The sequence below is a fragment of the Pristis pectinata genome, chromosome 4, assembly GCF_009764475.1.
Source record: "Pristis pectinata isolate sPriPec2 chromosome 4, sPriPec2.1.pri, whole genome shotgun sequence".
Classification (NCBI taxonomy): domain Eukaryota; kingdom Metazoa; phylum Chordata; class Chondrichthyes; order Rhinopristiformes; family Pristidae; genus Pristis; species Pristis pectinata.
Genome location: NC_067408.1, coordinates 20,511,633 through 20,531,771, shown reverse-complemented (window position 1 = coordinate 20,531,771; position 20,139 = coordinate 20,511,633). Strand labels below are relative to the sequence as shown.

The 20,139-nt window shown below is 39.1% G+C and overlaps 1 protein-coding gene across 3 annotated transcripts in view; it reads right to left on the bottom strand.

Moving 5' to 3' along the window:
- Positions 1-302: 302 nt before the first annotated feature.
- Positions 303-20,139, bottom strand: part of ccng1 (cyclin G1) — a 20,368-nt gene continuing 531 nt past the window's right edge. The window contains exons 1-7 of one of the 3 annotated variants that reach the window (XM_052014695.1): positions 13,082-13,130; positions 9,700-9,972; positions 7,508-7,761; positions 6,718-6,796; positions 6,540-6,638; positions 4,975-5,173; positions 303-4,016 (exon numbers count right to left, since the gene is read on the bottom strand). In XM_052014695.1, coding sequence (XP_051870655.1) covers positions 4,009-4,016; positions 4,975-5,173; positions 6,540-6,638; positions 6,718-6,796; positions 7,508-7,761; positions 9,700-9,972 — 912 coding nt within the window. In that variant the 5' untranslated portion in view covers positions 13,082-13,130 and the 3' untranslated portion in view covers positions 303-4,008. Of the gene's footprint in view, positions 4,017-4,974; positions 5,174-6,539; positions 6,639-6,717; positions 6,797-7,507; positions 7,762-9,699; positions 9,973-12,934; positions 13,131-20,139 lie in introns of those variants that run through there. The other 2 variants (XM_052014696.1, XM_052014693.1) reach the window with 2 other exon arrangements.

The following is a 20,139-nucleotide window of genomic DNA, read 5'->3' as shown; positions in this document are numbered from 1 at the left end:
CATTAGAATGCACTCAATTCATTTGGAGAACAAGCAGAAATTAAATGTTTTCTACAGTTCAAATCAAATTGGTTTTCTTTAACAAGCCTTTAATTCCATATCTGTACTTTGAGCACTTGGTTGAGAATTTCTGACACAACCTATAGAAGAAATCTTTATGCCATACCTGATTTCTTCCCTCCCCACACAATTTTGGACACTGTCATGATGTTTCCCTATTCCACAGGGAAGAATTAGATTAGGCTTGCCAAGTTTAATTTTTTTTTAAATTAAAGGTGCCAACTATACAGCTTCCAAATTAAGAGCATATTTTCAAGGAAGAATCTGAAATCAGCAGACATGAAAGGCCTGTTCCTGTGCTGTACTGTTCCATGCCTGTCTAAAAACAACAGGAATTAAGACCATCAGCTGCTGGAGGTCAGAAAGCAGTGTGGTAGGGATGAGGATAGAGGTGTGGCAGTAGTGCTGTGAGCCCATGTGTAGTGGTACCAGCTGCACTTGTGTCCACACAGAACAGTAGCAGTGATTCAGGCTTGGGCTTTAACTATCAACTTTAAGATCAAGCCAGTAATCAAGTTTTAAATTTGCAACACTCACAGCTAATGCCACTTTCTGCTTCCCTTGCCTCATGACAGGTATACCATCTGAATGAAACCACAAAGGTTTCTCCTAAACATGAAAGTCAGTTCTTCAGCCACTAACTTGGAATAACTGGTCAAAACAAGCTGTTAATGGAAATTTAAGTGTTTATTCAATAAACATGTCAAACTTCAGAATTTAAAAATTCTAAGGTGAATACTTTATGTACAAGCTATAATAAGAATTGTTTATAAGGACAGGATATACTGCACTGAGATAACCAGCATTGGTATTATAGCTTATTGCAGCACCAACAGGTTTAAAGTATTAATCTCCACCAATAAAAGGTTAATCACAATGCACAGTTTTAAACCAGTATTGAAAAGACATCTTTACAGAATACAAACCATTGTTCAAGCCAAAATAAAAATTGTTCACAGTTTGTAATTGTTTCCCCTTGTAATTGTAACCAAACATATTGCACTGATCAATTCATTGGTTAAAACAAATGTTCAACTTAAATAAATTGGCTATCAATAAAAGATACTTAAATGAATAGTGACTGAAAAGGACATTTCCCCTGCAGGGTTTGAGTGATTTTCTATAAAATTTTTTAAATAGATCAGGATTTCCACCTAGTTTGATCTCAATCTTTGTTTTCCTCTTATATACACATGGTCAGAGACTTTACAACAAATCCAGTCTGTGGAAAATTTCATTTCACAACAATGTTTTCTTAAACATTCTGAATCACATACCCAGTATAAAGGTTTCCAGTTTTTCTTGCTGCATAACACCTTCCAAAGTTATCAACTGCCTGTGTAGCTGTACCAGACTGTTAATTGCAAGGATGGGCAGCAGCAACAATGACAGTTAAACTCTAGTCTCACTGACCTTAACCCTGGCTACCCATCAGCCAAAAATCAGTAGTAGTAGTAGTAGTATCTGGGACAAAGCAATCAGTCTACAGAAACTGAAGCAGAAGAGGTGTTGCAACACACCAGCAGCATGGACACAGATCACTTACAGAAAGCCTCTCCAAGCTGCTATTGGCTTGGAAGCAATGTTACTGACTGGGCTAGTTCTCCATCCACCCAGCTTTGTCCAACAACCACCTGTCCTTGCTCATAGACCAACTCTGGGCAGCCCAAGAGGCAGGCAAGCAAACAGGCAGTGGATAATTTCAAAAAAAAGAGGCTGATCTCAGTCCATTCTGTGGACATTGAGGTCTAGACAGCCCCAAAATCTTCCATTAAACAACTTTCCCACATTAACTCTACCATCTTCTAGACAATTTGTATACTCCTAGGCATATGTTCACCACAATTTGGGAACATCCAATCTTGTAGATAAGTATACCAAGATTGCTGCACACTTATTTCTTCTCAGATTACAATAAAAAAAGAATTTGCTGCTGGCTTAAATCCCCAGACCCAAAATGCAATGGCAACATGGTCAGAGGCAAAACATTAGCTTGGGTTTGTGCAGCAAACTAAATTTAATAACATTGAGTCTTTAATATAAGAAAAGATACTAAGAACCCTTCAGATATGAAGCATATAGGCATTATTATTAAAACTTATAAAATGAAGCCCTTCTACATCAATTCCCAAGTTGATAGCCTTCAGCAAACAATAGGTACAGCACTTCTACTTCAGTATTTTTGATCTTGTTAATAAAAAGTAAACAATACTGATGCTCAAAAGTATTTCAACCATTTCTTTCATTTTAACTAAAAAAAATGAAGGTTGATTTTATAGCATAACTTATGGTTTAGGTACAACAGCCAACATACTAAATCCAAACATTCACTAACATGTGACCAAGGGAATTTCTACTCAAAATATTTTTAGAAATTACAAGTATAGTATTCCCCATTGGCAAAACTGCAGTCCAATATTTTCTCCAGATTGCATAGAATCTTGTACTGTACAAGGCCATCCTTGTTAAAACTAAGCTTTCTCTGGATTATTTTGCAGATTAAAATAAAACCTAAACAATGCTTGAATTTTATGTGAAGCAAACCACAGCAACTGTCTACTATGCAACAAATCAGATGAACGGTTGGCCATAACAATACAAAATTCCTATGAAAATAGAGTGCCAAAAATACAACATTCTTGGAGGTAGTCAGAAAATCTCCCAAGTTGTTAAGTGTTCAGGCAATATGCAAAATGTTCTTCATATCTCAACATATTGAGAATGTCACATCAAAACCCTCCATTTCCCCTGTTCTCTACAAAGAGATTCTGAAGCACTACTTTGAGAAATGTGTTGAATCATTTGCAGGCAGAAATTAATGCCACTTTATTGCTGTGTTGCAATTCCTCAATGTAGATTAACCAACAACTGTGTAAAGTGTAGAATACTGCTGAGGCATAGCCAATGTATCAGTTTTTACACATGTATAACAGTGATGCCTACTTCCTGAATAAAAGCTTTCTATAAAATGGGGAACTAATGCTCAAATCTGAGTAAAAGTAACACACATTTAGTAAATCCCCTAAATTGCAAGACAAGTCATCTGAATGATTGGAATCATTATCTAGTTACACCCTCCTTTATCAGTTCAAACTACAAAAGGTTAGGAATGTATGCCAGGAAACATACTCCAAGTGCAAGTGAATTACTAACATGATGACAATGATTTAGTGAGTGGATAATAAAATGCAAGACTCCTGGTGTACCACCTAGATTTATGGAACACACCTTACAACCCAGCTGCTTACTGACAATAGCTGGATAGGGATACATAACTGGTAATAAAAGGGCAAATACATTTATAGGGGCAATCATTGTTTTTTTTAAATCCAAAGTCCCTTTAAAACCAGCATATCTAAAGCTGCAAATCTTTCAAATCAAAAAGACACCATGTATTTGCAAATCTCTAAAATTAGCCTCAACAGATTAAGTGCAAATAAATCCCTCCCCAGTCAATTTGCAGATACATCTACATCTCATTGCAATTCTAAGAGGATGGAAGGTAAAAAGGAAGTCATTACTGTCCCATGATCTCCAAGCTAATGGATATTCCCTCAGGGATAATCAATACATTTCCACTACACACCAATGCAATGCCTATTTAGATCCCTAAAAGAGCAAAAGTTAAAAGCTCATTTGGGTGTTTAAATTAGATTAGTACATTGAATAAAGGATGATGGGATATAAAGTCAATACTTGAATAAACCCTGCATTCAGCTTTCAAAACTTGATTATCACGGGGCAAAATAGTTGAGCTTCACATTGGAAAAAAATTTAAAAGATTAATAGTTAAAAAACTACCAGGGTTATTTTTCAGAACCACACCCCACAATGTTTCACTGCAAGCTGCAGAACTTGAAAAGGACACTTCTTTTGAAGTTGGAACATTATCAGTTCAATGTTGTGGCACTTAGTGACAACAGCAGATCCATTTTGGTGAGCAATGTGTTAAGGTTCTGCAGGAAAAAACAAAACAAATCCACGTTACACTTTTCTGTTTAAAGTTATACATTGAATATCTCCATGTCCAGACATCAGGGTGTCTGACACTTTATATTATCAACTAACCAGAAAATTCAAACATACTACACTAAGCACAAAAACATTCTCCAAATGCAGCTGAGTTAATACAATGACAATTACTGGAATGGATAAGCAATTACTGGAATGGAATGGATACTGTTTCATAGTACACTACTTACAATCCAACAGCTTACTAATACTCAAGATCAAAGTTGGAAAAAGCACTCTTGATTAGTGTCACATGTAGCTTTTCTGCCTCAGAGGCAGAAGTTCATGTCCAAATCTCATTCGAGACTGAAGCACAAGTTCAACCTGACAGTAAAATGCAGTAATGAGGGAGCACTGCACTGTAAGCCATGCCTTATTGGGATGAAATATTAAAACGAGGCTATTTCTACACATTTGGGAATGTAAGATCTCAAGCATTGGAAGAATAGCAAGAGAATTCAGCTCCAACTAGCCCAATACATATCCCTCACTGAAAACTCACATTTAAGAAAACCCTCCAAAAAAAATATCAATTTCAATCTTGCCCTCATGTTCAGAGGCACCATTCAGCTATTGAGGAATGTTGGAAGTTATTATTGTAGAGGAATCTATACAGTTTGTTCCTGTCAAGAGCTAGTGGAGACAATAGACTTCTGGGGTGCTGTACTATAACAAATTTGTGATTCTAGGTCTATTGTAAATAGAGAATCCAATTCTACTTTGGACATTTTTGTAGACCCATTATTAATACATGGTGCAACAATTGAGGCAGTTAGTACAGTTTTTATGGAGAGGGACAAATTAATTCAAATAAGTGATGGGGAAAGAAAACAATGCTTTATAAAACAAAAGTCGCAAGTTTAATTGATTACAAGAACACAAATAAATTATACCAGGTCATACCTCGTTCAGTACTCATGGTAGCTTCAGGAATTGTTGGAAGAGGAGTTATACGATGGTAACTTTGAAGTTGCCTAGATGTGCGCCTTGAAACAATCCACATGAGTTTTTTGTTACTTGGTCTGGAGCAAGTGGATGATGAATACTCTGCTAAACATTTTGCAACAAGTTCTCTCCAGTAGAATAAATCATGATCATTTATCTGTGGCCAAAACAAAATTGCCAAACTTTAATTTTTCCCTATGTAAAAGTGGAAAGCATCAATGGGTCTGCCAGGGTGTTTATTTCCAAGGACAACTTACCACCAATTCAGCACAAAGTACCAATGAGAGTCTGAACCAACAATGAAAGGAAGTGTTCATCATGATACAGGAAAATAAAAAGGCAAGAGCCCAGAATCAAAAAAAATGGTTGATGACCTTTTCCATATACAATTCCAACATCCCAAGGGGCAATACTCAACTTCTGCTTCACTGCCATCTTAAAAAAAATTGCAGTTCTACCCTACTAAGTGAATACCACTAAAATGGAGAGGCACACAAGTGCCAGAATTATTGTGCAAAGTGCCATTGATCTTTTGACAGTGCATCTGTAATGCTTGTATCAGTCTGGGAAATGCATCACAGTGCACGTCCAGCAAGTATGGAAACTGCAAGAGATGCTGAATGACAACCTCTGGGGGAATACCAGCAGAAGATCCCCAGCCTCCTCTCCCAACAGAGCAAAGGTTAGTGGCATTAATTGCCAAAGTAACAAGGAGTTTGTGATGCAACTGGCATTGGTAAATCATTGCCCCAATCAAGGTAAAGCAACCCCCACCACACTCCAATCTTTACCACCAGTAATCAGCTGAGAAAACAAAAACAAGCTCCACACCATCCTTTAGAGTGCAACCAGCATTGATTATGTGTCCTTGATTAAATTTATTGAAATGGCATGCTACAACCATTTTCAGTGAAGCACAGCTCACCCCAAATTCTTGTGAGGACATGAAACTTATTTCTGCACAGCTTGGTTGAGTAGGAGATAGCTAGCACCATATCCTGCCAGGCTCTTCCTTTGGTGACCCTCACTAGTCACATGGTCCCCTTTGCACATAGGGGATTCCATTTGCCATGCACCCCTCTTATGATAACTTCCATATCCCTTGAGTGAATATATGAATCACTTTCCCTTCCTACAACTTCTCTCCTCCATGCAGCCATAGTATAGGTTGCTACAGTCTGGTTGCCATTGTTAGTTTTACTCTGTTGGCCAAGATGAATTTCACCCCAAGTGTTACAATCCCCATTGTTTACCATGACTTTACTTAAAACTAAGCTGGTTTTATAACCCCCATCTGATTAACTCAGCAGGTAGAGAAAATGCTCAGGGAGAAAAGAACAAATCCCCCTCCCCCATTTAAAATCTCTAGGAATAGCCTTTAAAACCACCTACACACAACAGAATTTATTCATACTTTCTGATTCTATGTTCATTACTTTAGAAGGATCTATTACAGCTGTTGTAGTTTTTACCACAAGGTAAAACCTAGTCTCAGCAGACAAATTTAGTACTATGCCACTCACTTTGGAATGCAACTGCAGGCTCTCTATGGTCTCCATTACTTCAGGCAACCTTTGAGTTTGGACCTCCAGAGCAAGGACTGACAGTGCCAAGATGGACCCCTGAAAAATATTAAGTAGATTATTTGTAAAATGGAATAATTAAATTTTCTTTATTTCTTTCACTGGCTTCAAAACTTACTTTTGTCTTGGAGAAGATAAAGCGACAACTACAAGCTCTGAGTTGTGATTCAAGTCGATCAAGATTCAGTATCTCCTTCCTAAAAAAAGGACAAGTTTTGTCAGGTAATCCAGTAATGCTAAACAAATTGTACACATATTAAGGGTGTTCTGCATCATTTATTACAAAGATAAGTGCTACATACAAGAGACTTGACCCTTTCATTAACATTTCTCCTTTTGTACAGTGGAAGTAACCCAGAGAACCTGCAGATGAGAGCAAAAGCTTGACTCCCAATTCATTATATGTGCAAAATTCATGATGGGCTGGGCAGAGGACATTACCTTGTAGAAAATCTGCCAATCCTTTGGAAATATTAAAACTACATTGACACCTATTGTCATAAGTACAAGATTAGCAACTATATGTGGGAGATATCATGCTCAAGATTGCAAGTAAATCATGTTGTTGCAGCATTAAGATACCAGCACTACATAACTTCCACATTTCATTCCATTCATACTTCTGTACTTGTGTTTGGTTTGATAATTTGACAAGTGCACCTTAGATGGTTTTTTTTAAAGAAGAGAGTGAAATATAAGACATGGGCATCACTCAGATTCCAGTAAAGAACAGCCAAACATTTTCTGGAAAATCTTCATGTATAGGTTAATTAGAAATCCTGATGCCTGTATAGTCTGCATGTACTCAGTTGCTTCCCCCAAGTAACAAACAGTCACCAAGCTTACAGATCTAGCACTAATATAATGAGAATGGTGTCCCAAAACAAGCTGAAAATTATTAACCATACCTTTCAGATGCAGAACAGTTCTGAATAAGCTTGTGATATAGTCGCAGAAAATTCAAAGCAGTTGGACCTTTCACCCTCCAGTGCAGCTTTTCTAGGATAATATTCTCCATTCTCAGCATATCTGAAACAGTGAACCTGCACTGACTGATTCGAATCAGGTCACTGACATGTGGAATCATGTGTTCATCTTCGGTCGCCTTCACAGCAAGGTACATGCAGCAAAGTCCAACACAGCACAAGTGCTTTGGCTGCACCTGGAACCAAAGAATTTTACTACTCAACTGCACATTTGAAAGAAAATTCAACAGGATATGGTCACGCAAGAATCTACAAGCATTGAGAACAAAATATCAGTGGCTTCCTAACTCATCTTTGCATTTAAACTTAAATATACCACCAACTTCATGAAATAAAGTCCGTTGTGGACACAAGGCATCTTATTGCAGTCCGTATCAGAACTGGAATATTATTGTCACTTGTACCAAGGTAGTGAAAAAACTTGCCTTGCATACTGTTCATACAGATCAATTCATTACACGGTGCATTGAGGTAGCACAAGGTGAAGCAATACAGAATGCAGAATAAAGTGTCACCGCTACAGAAAGTGCAGTAAGACAATAAGGTGCTTAGACAGAATTTAGATTTTTTTTTAAAAAGTAGAACGATTATAATAGAAGTAATGACTAGATCTACAGAGAGCAGCTTGCAATATCAACACCACAACTACAAATTATTTAATGTGACACACATGACATAAACCCGTTTTAACATTTAAGAAATCAAGTGGATAAATCTAAATATTAAGTCTCATCCATTAACCTGCAGGTGTTTTTTTTATTCACTTTAGAACGTGCTCAGGGCTGGCGAGGCCACTGATGCTCACATCCTGTGAATGAAATCACAAGGATAAATGAAGGAGTGAATAAAGTGGTTTCACTTGCCCTCATACTTTATTGTTGACAAATATCCTCAAACTAATTCTGAATACCACAAGAGAACCAAAGGTAACACAGAAAGTTCTGTAACAAGAACATTGAGAAATGCCAGTAGTTCTGTGCCAAACTCCTGGCACTTCTCCACACAAATGTCACGCGAAACATTTGTGTTGCGGCTTCCCTACCACACTCAAACATTGGACCATTCATCAAGTCCAGTTGTTGAGCAAGAACCTGTTGCACTTCCCCAACACTTTCACCGATAAACCCGACTGCTGAAACATGCACCAGGTTAGAACTAGTGTGGGAACACGGAGCCCATCTGTACTGATGGAGGATTAGCAAGAGGAAGAATGGCAAGTATTAGTTCATTCACATGTTTTTGGAATTAGCTAAACATTTAATTGTTTGCAGCAATAATGTTAATGGTTTAATTGATTGTTTAGTCATGTTTAAATGTTCCTTAATAAGTTTCACAAACTTTTGAAGCCCTTAACAGGTTTGACAGTGGCAAAGTCTGGGGCATGACTTAGCTGAGTGGCAAAGATTTTTTTTCCCCAGCTGTTTTGCAGGTGGGGCTTGATCTGGTCCACCCATATGATGGGATTTTGTTGTACCAGGTGCTGCTGCTGCACATGGCATCACCACTGAGGATTGGTACAGCAACTTTGGGCAGTAAGTCAACACCAGAAGATCCATAAAAGGAAGATCACACTTGGGTTTGTAGGTCCACAGCAAACAGCAGCAGCTCAGCACAGACAGCAAGTGTCCCACTATTTTTAAACATTAAAGCAATATAATTTTTGGATTCTAGTCCAGATGAGTCACATACACATAGGTCAGCTATTACCAAAAAGCCAGGCATGCTTCCAGAAAGATACATTTTTGCACATGCACCCAGATAGAAAATAAAAAGCAGAGCTGACCAGTCGCGTGTCACACTGGTGGGACTTCTAGACAATCTGCAGTTCAGTCTTCTGTACAGCTATACCAATTATATCAAAAGAAAGCTCATTCCCTGTTCCCAAAATAAAAAGTTTCCAGCCATCTCACATTATCCATTTCATTCCCCGTACTTGGATTACATTACTGGGAGTCTCAATGCAAATGGTGACTAGAAAGATGGTAACAGATTTATAGTACCAATATAATGCAATTATAGAAACTATTTCAAAACATCTGAACAGGATTTAACACCTTTATATAGCAAATTTTAATAATATTTTGCTCATGCATCAGTAGAATACTCAGCCTTACCTTCATTAGCCCCAAGAATCTATCAAGCAAAGAGACAGACAGGACAAATGTGTCTGTGCTAAATCCAAAGAACTGGGACAGACTAAGAAGATCCTTGACTTCAAAATCTCTCAGTCGTACAGTCATCCGGATTCCATTTTCATGTGCTGATTCAATGACCTTCAAACCACTGATCCTTGGCTGGTATTTTGGTTCTTGCTCTAAATGTGCATTTAGCTGGTTTACGAGTGCCAGGATTTCACTGTGCTCTCCTTCTGTTTTAATTCCAATCATCTTAAATTGCAAAGTTTAAAAAAAAATCACATCACTTAACAGATTAAACAGACAAGTGAACACTGACACCCATTTAATTCTAAATGTGACAAAAGAAACAAACATTGGTGCCCAACGACCTTTCTTGACAAATGAAAGGATCTTCAACACAATTTATTATTAGTCTATTCTCTTACAAAGAAGCACCCTTATCATCAAGAGTAAATAAAAGCTCACTATCACAACATTTAAGAATACCTTCCACACTCAACAGGATTAAAAAAAGTGTGATGCCCACCCATGGTCTGAAGTTTACAGTAGTTTCATTTTTCTTCAACTGAATTTTGTGGGTGTGGATCTTTCAAAAGAACTACCCTTAACACCATTATCTAATTTGTGATTAAACCGTAAAACAGAATAACAAGCTCTGATTTTATCAATGATTTTAAACATGGATATTACATGATCGTGGACTGAAATTCCAAGCTTCCCACATCAGTCTGAGACTGCACATTCACTATGCATATCCACACGAAAATATTTGGAACACATGTTGCAAATCACTTCTCTCATTCTAGGTATGTACAATGAATTTCTGCCCCATTAATGCCATCAAGGGCAGTGGAGAAATTATGGCATACTTGTTTTTATGAAAGGGAATACATTCAGTCATTTAACAAAGAAATTTCAACTGAAAAAATATTCACCCAGCACACGAGACCAGATGGTAATGCAGGATGCAGTGTGGCAATGAAGAATGTGCAGACACCTGTTAGAGAAGTGGCTTTGCACCAGCTTCCCAGCACAAATTAGTGGCACAAGAATAAAACAGCACACCTAAGCAAATTTTAGTCAAAACTACATTATATCTTAAAAATACATTGGCACTGAAAACACAAAATTAACAAACTGGAATAAGTTCAGACATATGGAGAGAGAAAAACAAGAACCTTCAGCCAGAAATGTTAATTAATCAGAACTGGGGAGAGAAAACAAGTTGGTTTTAAATGGCAGAAAGGATGGGGGAAATGGATGGATAGGTCAATGGAAATATCTGTGATAGGGAGAGTCCAGCAGGGCCATGGGATCGGTTGTAGCTGTCATCTGATCTTGGAGTCAATGGGGGCAGTTAGAGGAGAGAATGGACAAAGATGAAAAATTATGAAATGAGGACTGTTAGGGAAAACACCAAAGGGATGCACAAGTTCCAAAATGCAGGGCAGTGGAGGTGCCCAGAAGGTCAGGTTGTGTTAATGGTGAAAGCAAAAAGTCAGTTTTACAGAGGAATGACTTGTAGCAGAAATGGCCATCTCTGATACAAAGAGGAAGTGATTCACTTGCACTGCTTCCAATCTAGTGTCCTGCATTTGGTGCTCACAACAGCAATCTCCTCTACATTGGAGCAACTAGGTGTGCACTTTGCAGAGCACCTACGTTCAGTCTACAAGGGCAACCTAGAAATCCTGTTGCCTTGCCACATTAATTCTTCATCCCATTCCCAATCTTACTGTCTATGGCCTCCTGCAGTTAAAACAAGGCCCAATGCAAGTTTGAGTAACAACACCTCATCTATTATCAGGACACCTTGCAGACTATGAAATTCTAAAACTACAGCTAACTTAGTCTCTGTCCGTATCAGAACTGGGTATTTATGGTGCAAGTCATCCATTGGTGGTATTGGCTCAGATTTTCCTCTCTCCATTAGCACAGCCTGACCTTCTGGGCATGTTCTTCAGCCCCGCATTTCAGAACTTTCACATTCCTCTGGTTGTGTTCTCACCCTCCAAACATTCATTCTCTAACTGCCCCTATGAATCCATCAAATGAATGACATATACATCTTTCCTTATCCTTTCTGCAACTTAAAATTAACTTCCTTTCTCTCTTCTCCAGTTCTGACTCCTTCAATAGAAATGTTAACTTCTACCCCTCCCCCCCCCCCCCACACACACACACACACTTCCCTCACACCCCTTTACACACACTGCCCAATCTTCTGGGTTTTTCCAATATTTTCTGTTTTCATTTCAGATTTCCACCATTTGCTGTTTCTCTCCCCATTATACACGTTTTCTTTCCTTTCAATGCATTTAAAACAGGGATTAAGTCGGAACAAATTGAAAATAAACCAAATTTGAGTTTAAAAAAAAACCAACAAAAGCAAAACAAAGTACAGAAAATATTCAGCTGGACAGGCCATTCGTAAAGAAAGGAAGAGTTAATGTTTCACCATTTTCCATCAGAAGTGGTGAAAAGCCATTGACCTGAAATATTATCTCGGTATCTAATTTGTTTCTCTCCCCCCAACCCCCGATTTTCAACATCTGCACAGTTTTGCTTTTGGAAGATACATCCACATTCGAGAACAGATGAGGTCAGGTTTGCATTTTGAGCATAATCCAATTCACCCACACTTATGACAAAGAACAAGGATTAACCCAACCTGCAGACACGTTTGGACTTATTCTATATTTACACATGTGCTGCAGTCCAACAATTTAGGTTGTTCAATTCCAGCTAGATCAGCAAAGAAAGCAGCCTAAACTACACTGAAATCCACTTTGACAACAGGCCACTGGAGAGTCTGCAATTTCTGCTCCTCCCCCTCTGCGAGCGTCACCAGTCACCGTTTGAGGGTCAGCCCCTGCTCAATATCAGTCGCACACTGGGGGATATGCCCGGGCTTGTCCCTCCTGCCATCTTTAAGCCCGAAAACTAGTTTAATTACCAATTATTTCCCACAAATAGACGGCAAGCTGGCGGAATCGGCAACCACCGTGCGGTTCAGCAATGCCACCCGGTGTCCGACAGAAATTACAATGCATTGAGTTTGAATCTGCAGTAACATTTACCTTTCCCAACAACCTACGAAAAGACAGTGCAGCCAGAGCCAGCACATCAGTTGCCGGACAGTGATACTTGCAGACAAAAAAATTGCAAAACACATAAATAAAATGAATAAAATAAACAGATCTAAACTTACAGGACACACAAATTCTGCACATAACGGACATTTGAACTAATCTTTCTAACACCACCAGTGCAAAGATGTTCTTCCCTTGCTAGGATATTTTAAACACAAAATGAAATGATCTTGAATTATTTAACTTTTTTTTAACAACACAATTACCTTCCTCTCCTTGTTCCGTTCGTCAGGATACCAGCTGCCACTCACGATCTTTTAAAGCTTCCTCTATGTCCCGCCCCTTCTCCCTAACAATTGGTTTTCTTTCCCTCACATCAGCGCAGCCGTCAGTTCCTTCACTTGCATTCGTCAGATTCGAAGTCAGTCAAACCGGTTTTTTTCTCTCTTTGAGCCTTCCAGTTCCAGATCAATTTAAAATGGGAGAGGGAAGGGAGCGAAATCCCCATTGCTAACTGAGGAGACAGCGTGGGGAAACCTAAACCCAGTGTTATTCCAGTGTGAACGACTGCTTCACCCCTACCCAAGTTCCTCTTGTTATGTGCCTCTATTCAGACGCTGTTCTCTCATCCTGCAGTGAGTTCGAATCTGCAACAGTAGCGTTTCTGCAGTTATTGCAACCGGTCAAACTTGTGCCGTCTGCACTGTATATGCACAGAAACCGAGAGAAAGGGGTTAAATTTCTCCCAATAGCACTGTAAAACTAGTTTTAATAATTACAAAAACAAAAAAAATCTGCAAATGCTGGAAATCTGAATTAAAAACACAATGTGCTTAAAATACTTAATGGTGCGAAAAGGGCAGACATAACGTTTTAAATTAGTTGTTTTTTTTCCCCTGGGATCCTTCATCGGTCTGCAACAGTAACTATGTTTCTGTCTCCACAGATTTTGCCTGACCCCTGTCAAGTATTTTCGGCAATCTTTCTGTTTCATACATTTAATGTACTTATCTTTTATTCAATTTTGCCACATTTAAAGTCGCTAATTAGTTAGAAATATTTTCACTTTCCTTTTATATTTGCAGATTACACAACAGTTCAATTTTGCATTTATTGAACTTAGCAAGAATGTAAATAAATGGGAAATTTAAAACAGGTCCACAGCAAATGGGGTAACTGAACAACATATATAACTGCTTTAAATGGAATACTCCATTGACCAAAAAAAATCAGACGCTACTATTGTTTGCGCAGCAAATGATGACGGTAGCTGTATCAAACAAATAAAAATCCATTCAATGGGCATGGGTGTCTGCCAGCTGTACAGGAGTATCAGGGCAGAGAAACCAAAGTAACAAACTGAATCCCATTGCCGGCCGGATTTAAAACTGAATTGTTTAAATCCTTTATTGCGGGTACAGTGCTTTAGACAACTCAACCCACTAGCAAGTTCATCAGAAACTACTGGTCTTGTTTATGTTGGGTACAGGCTACCCATAAAAAAAATCAGCAATTTATTCATCTACCCAGTTTTCTAAAATCAGGAAGGAGCTTGATTTCATTAATAGGTTGTGCACAGGGTGCTTGCTTGAAGATCTTCTGTGGTTGTCTGTAAGGCAGGCCCTCAGCTATGGAGATGCATTTCCGTGGGCAGCTGAATTTGAGGAGTATGTTCTACTGTCCCTCCTGATTAATGGAGTCAAAGGCTTTAGTGAGGTTGAGAAAGGTGACATATAGTGCTGCTCCCTGCATTTCCCTTGGAGTTGTTGCATGGTCAGAAACATGTCCACAGTATCTCAAGGGGAGCAGAAGCCATACTGCAATTGGAGGAGGAGCTCTTTGGTCACTAAGGGAGGGGCGTGGTTGAGAAGGATCCAAGTGTTCACTTTCAAGGCATTAATAACCTCCAAATTCTCTAGAAGGATAAGTGTCCCCAAGCAGGCTAACATCCCCATCACTGAGACTTTACTTACACATTTGCATGTCCAACACCATACTCCCAAAACTGATATAATATTCTGAGCTCTGTCAGAGGAAAAAAGTTACCAGATGGACAGAGGTAAGATTCAAGAATGTGTCCAATGCTCCTTTGAAGAAACGTAACCCTTCCTCCTGAGAATCTCTGACCATAACTGGCCAGAATGGAGGAGGAGCATTTGGGATGGTACTGAGACCTTGGAGTCCACACATCAGGGGGCAGAAGGAATGCACTACCTTACACTCACCTACTACCCCATCAGGCACCTTCTGCTCATCCATGGAAGGGTCTGTGGTTCCCACATTGCCTTCCACAGCCACCTCAGAACACACAAAAATGGAACAGAAGGAAGTCATCCTCGCTCCCAAGGCACTGCCTAAGTTGAAGAAACTCAGCTGTGCCACCCGGAAGGTTACTAATGGAACTTCAGATATTTCTTGCCTGAGATTTGCTACTCATTCATCCTTTAGAATCGCACATTAACTCAACATATGAAATTCCTTTGACTGTTATTCAACAAAACTGGTAGTCTGTTTACTTTTTTTGGAGACGTCAAGGCTTTATTGTTACAAAAAACTCTTCACTTACCTTTCTAATTTTGTTAACTTTTTGTGAATGGACCAAGGATTCTTTTCTATATTAGGTAAAAACTCAGAGTTCTCCCCCCCCCCCTCCAATAAACAACTTCAAGCACTTCAATTAGCATGTTCATTCCCTTAAAAAAGTGTGAATCATCTTAATTCCATTGGAAGGTTAATGAGTATGTCAATTAAACATAGATGTTTAAATGTTTTAATCATTGACTAAAATTTAGATTTTTAAAATAAGAATACCAAGGTAAAGAATTATAGTCCACAATGCGGTTCACACTTAAGACTGGAAACAGTAGGGAGATGAGATGAATCAAGATGTTTAATTAGCATATTAATCTGGGATTTAGGAATCTGAAGATCACAAAAGCATGGTAAAATGGAAGAAGGAAGGAGTTCTGTAGTTTTGATAGGCTTGGTTTCTTTGATAGTTCATTGATTTAAACAGATTCAGGATCCACAATTTCCTTGCAGCACCTTCAGTACCTAGCTTTGATGTAGATTTTTAAAATTAAAAATATATTTCATTTTCCTAATAGTGAACAGGAACATTACATTATGTGACTGAAATAATTGGAGATGGATGGAGTCAAATAATGGTGTACTTGTTGATCCAAGTCAGATCGCACGTACTTCATTTTGTATGTTTTCTTAAGATTTTTTTCTCTATTTGAACTCTTTCGTTTCTGCATATTTGATAAGAAATGTATAAAACTTGCAAGTAAAATCTTGAGGCCAATCTCAAGTCTGGGCTAAAATTTAGGGAATACCTAATCTCACCTGGAGGGAGAGTGGAGTTGAAGGAACAATCAACAAAAATCACACCTCACCACTATCAAGAGCATATGTGATTATAGATATTCGACCATATTCAGATTATACTCATATACTCTCAAAGGGATATTCTGACTGAATAGCCAAAAGATATTGTCAGTCACACGAAGGAAACCAGCAGTTGTTGCAAATAGCATCTTTATTATTAAACAACATGAGAAACAACGTGCATATCAGATGAGTAAACCTTCTCTGAACTGCTCCCATAGTCTTACATTTTTCCCTAAATAATAGACTGATACTGTACACAGTACTCCAGCTGTGGTCTCATTAATGCCTGACATAATGAAGCACAATCACTCTACTTTTGCATTCAATTGCCCTAGCATTATACAATAACATTCTGTTATCCTCCCTATTACTTTGCTGTATCTGCATTCTAGCCTTTTGCAATCAAACAGTAGGATACCCAGATCCTTCTGCATCTCAGAGCTCTAAAGTTTCTCACCATTTAGATATTTCTTTTCCTGCCAAAATGAACAATTCTACATTTTCCCACATTTTCATCCATTTGCCAGATCTTTGCCCACTCACTTGACCTATTTATATCCTTTTGTCTCCTTCCTGTGTCCTTACTTTGTTACCCATGTTGAACCACGGTGTTGTAGGTCATCTGCTGCAGCAGAATTGCACTTCAACACAATCTGTGAGTTTATAGTCAGCCACATTCCTCACACTACCATTCCCTTCAGGCCAGGGGGGGCCAAGTTTAGTTCAACAAGTGCTCTAAAAGAGCATGTCAGAAGCAGCACCATTTGGTCTCTAAAAATAAGGTGCCAACTTAAGTATGCTACAAGGCAGGTATATGGACAGAATGAAAAGTGGAAGCAGCATGCTAGCCATCTTATAGACAACAGATCAGATCAAACCCCTGCCATATCCATTTGTGAATAGCAATGGGCAATTAGGTAATTAATGGATGGAGGTGGCTCCATGAACATCCCCGTCCTCAGTGAACTCAGCACATGAGTATGAAAGCCAAGACTGAACCACCTTCAGCCAGAATTTGACAATAAATCTTAGGCCTGCTCTTAAGGTCCCCATCATCACAGCACACAATCTTAAGCCAATTTGATTCACTCCACATGTGCAAAGGCTATCGGCCCCAACAATGTTGCCAATGGTGCTGAAGACTTGTAACCCAGAACTAAATGCATCTCCAGCTAAGCTGTTCCAATACATTTACAACACTTACATGGCCTTGGTCCCAACTTGGACAAAAGTGTTAAACTCTAGAGGTCTGTCATTGTCAAGAAGGCAGCTTTTTTTTAACAGAGTGTAGCATCAAGGATGCCTGATAAAATTGAAATTAATGGGGACCAAGGTGCAGCACGGTAGCCAAGGGCGCGGTAACCAAGGGCGGCATGGTAGTGTAGCGGTTAGCGCAACGCTATTACAGCGTCAGCGATCGGGGTTTGATTCCCATCGCTGTCTGTAAGGAGTTTGTACGTTCTCCCGTGTCTGCGTGGGTTTCCTCCAGGTGCTCTGGTTTCCTCCCACATTCCAAAGATGTACGGGTAGGTTAATTTGGGTTTAAAAAATGGGTGGCGTGGACTCATTGGGCCGGAAGGGCCTGTTACCACGCTGTAAATAAAATTTAAAAATTTAATTTAAAAAATCTCCATTGGTGAAATCATTGCTAGCAAAATGGTTATAGCCATTGGATATTGATCATCTCTGCTACCAGACATTGCTGCAGGAGTTCCTCAGGGCTATGCCATGCCTTCAACAAGAAAATCTAAGCACTCCACCTTTAACATTATTAAATTCCCCATTTGTCATCCGTGTGTGTGCGTGCGTGCGTGCGTGAGAGGAGATTGGGGACGGGGGGTGAGCAGAATACCAAAACCACAAACTGGTACAGCCACTTAAGTAATACCATGGCAACATGAACAGCTCAAATGTCTATTATTTTATGACTCACTACTTGACTCCTTTCCAATATCCACAAGATCCACCGCAGCAACTCAGCAATATTTGTTAGTGTAATATATATTGTATGGGCTTACATATCCACGGTACAAATGCCATGAAAATTAGCTTTTTGCAGCAGCAGCATGGTACATTGCAAACATGACAAAGATAAATTATGCATAACTTACTCAACACAATAACCAAAAAAAACAATGACATTAGTGCAAGGTGAGGGAAATATAGTTAAATGATGGGTTGGTTAGTAAGTTTGCAGGTGACACACAGATTATTGAAGTTGCAGACAGTGAAGAAGGCCATCAAAGAATTTAGCAGGATATAGACCAGTTACAGATATGGTGGAGAAATTGCAGATGAAGTTTAATCTGGGCAAGTGTGAAATGTTGCACTTTGGGAGATCAAATGTAAGGGGAAAGTGTACAGCTAATGGCAGGACCCGTTCCAGCATTGATGTACAGAAGGATCTTGGGGTCCAAGTCCATAGCTCCCTGAAAGTGGCCACGCAAATAGATAAGAAGGCATATGGCATGCTTGCCTTCATCAGTCAGGGCATTGAGTATAAGAGTCAGGAAATCATGTTGCAGTTGTATAAAATTTTGGTTAGGCCACAATTGGAGTATTGTGTGCAGTTCTGGTCACCCCATTACAGGAAGGATATGAAGGCTTGGAGAGGGTGCAGAAGAGGTTTACCACGATGCTGCCTGGATTAGCTTTAAGGAGGGGTTGGACAAACTTGGATTATTTTCCCTATTGTGGGGAGACCTGATAGAAGTTTATAAAATTATGAGAGGAACAGATAGGGTAGACAGTCAAAATCTTTCCTAGGGTAGAAGTGTTAAATACCAGAGGGCATAGCTTTAAGGTGAGAGGAGAAAAGTTTAAAGGAGATGTCCAGGGCAAGTTTTTTTACACAGAGAGTGGTAGGTGCCCGGAATGTGCTGCCAAGGGTAGTGGTGGAAGCAGGTGGCAGTTAAGAGGCTTCTGTGTTGGTACATGAGTATTGCAGGGAATGGAGGGATATTAATCATGTGCAGGCAGAAGGGATTAGTTTAATTTGGCATCATGTTCAGCACAGACGTCGTGGGCTGAAGAGCCTCTTCCTGTGCTAAACTGTTCTATGTTTACTGGCATCAGCTCCCAAACCCTTGATCTCTCCTACATACTAGGATAAGGACTGTAAGCTCATGTAACCCCAATGTCTCTTAAATTCCAAACATTGCACACAACGACCTTGACTTGGAAAGCCAACACTGTTCGATCCTTATTGCAATGTCAAAATCCTATAGCTCTCTACCTCACAGCTCTGCGGATGTACAACTGCAGAGGGTCAATTCAACTCAGTACCATCTTCTAATGGGCAAGAATTCAACTCAATACCATCTTCTCATGGGCAAGAATTCAACTCAGTACCATCTTCTCATGGGCAAGAATTCAACTCAGTACCATCTTCTCATGGGCAAGAATTCAACTCAGTACCATCTTCTAACGGGCAAATGCAGACCTTGATGGTGATGCTCACATGGAATGACAAACAAAAAGAAACTATGAAAGAGGGCAAAGCCTGTTATATTCATTCACTTGGAGGTGTGTGTGGGGAGCGGTTGGGGGAGTGGGGGGGGGTGATTATGGTGAGTTTTTTTTAAAAAGATCAACCAAGTGGATCAATTTCCTGCAGAACAAAACATGTTCATTCACATTGAAATTACTTCAAACCATGCATTACAATGAAACACTGCAGCACCCATTGAAATGTGAAAGTTTGATCTTATTACAGCACGATTAAATGTAAGAACAAAATCAGTGTGGCCCCAGATTGACTACAATGAGAGAAGTAACGAATCTAACTACTTGGAATTTGTTCATGTAAATTAGTAAACTGTATTGCAACTCAATCAAAATAAATAATGATATATTAATTATTATCATATTAAAAATATACCGTTGACAAGAGCGCAGCGAAACGATTATAAATGGCCTGAAAACCAATTTA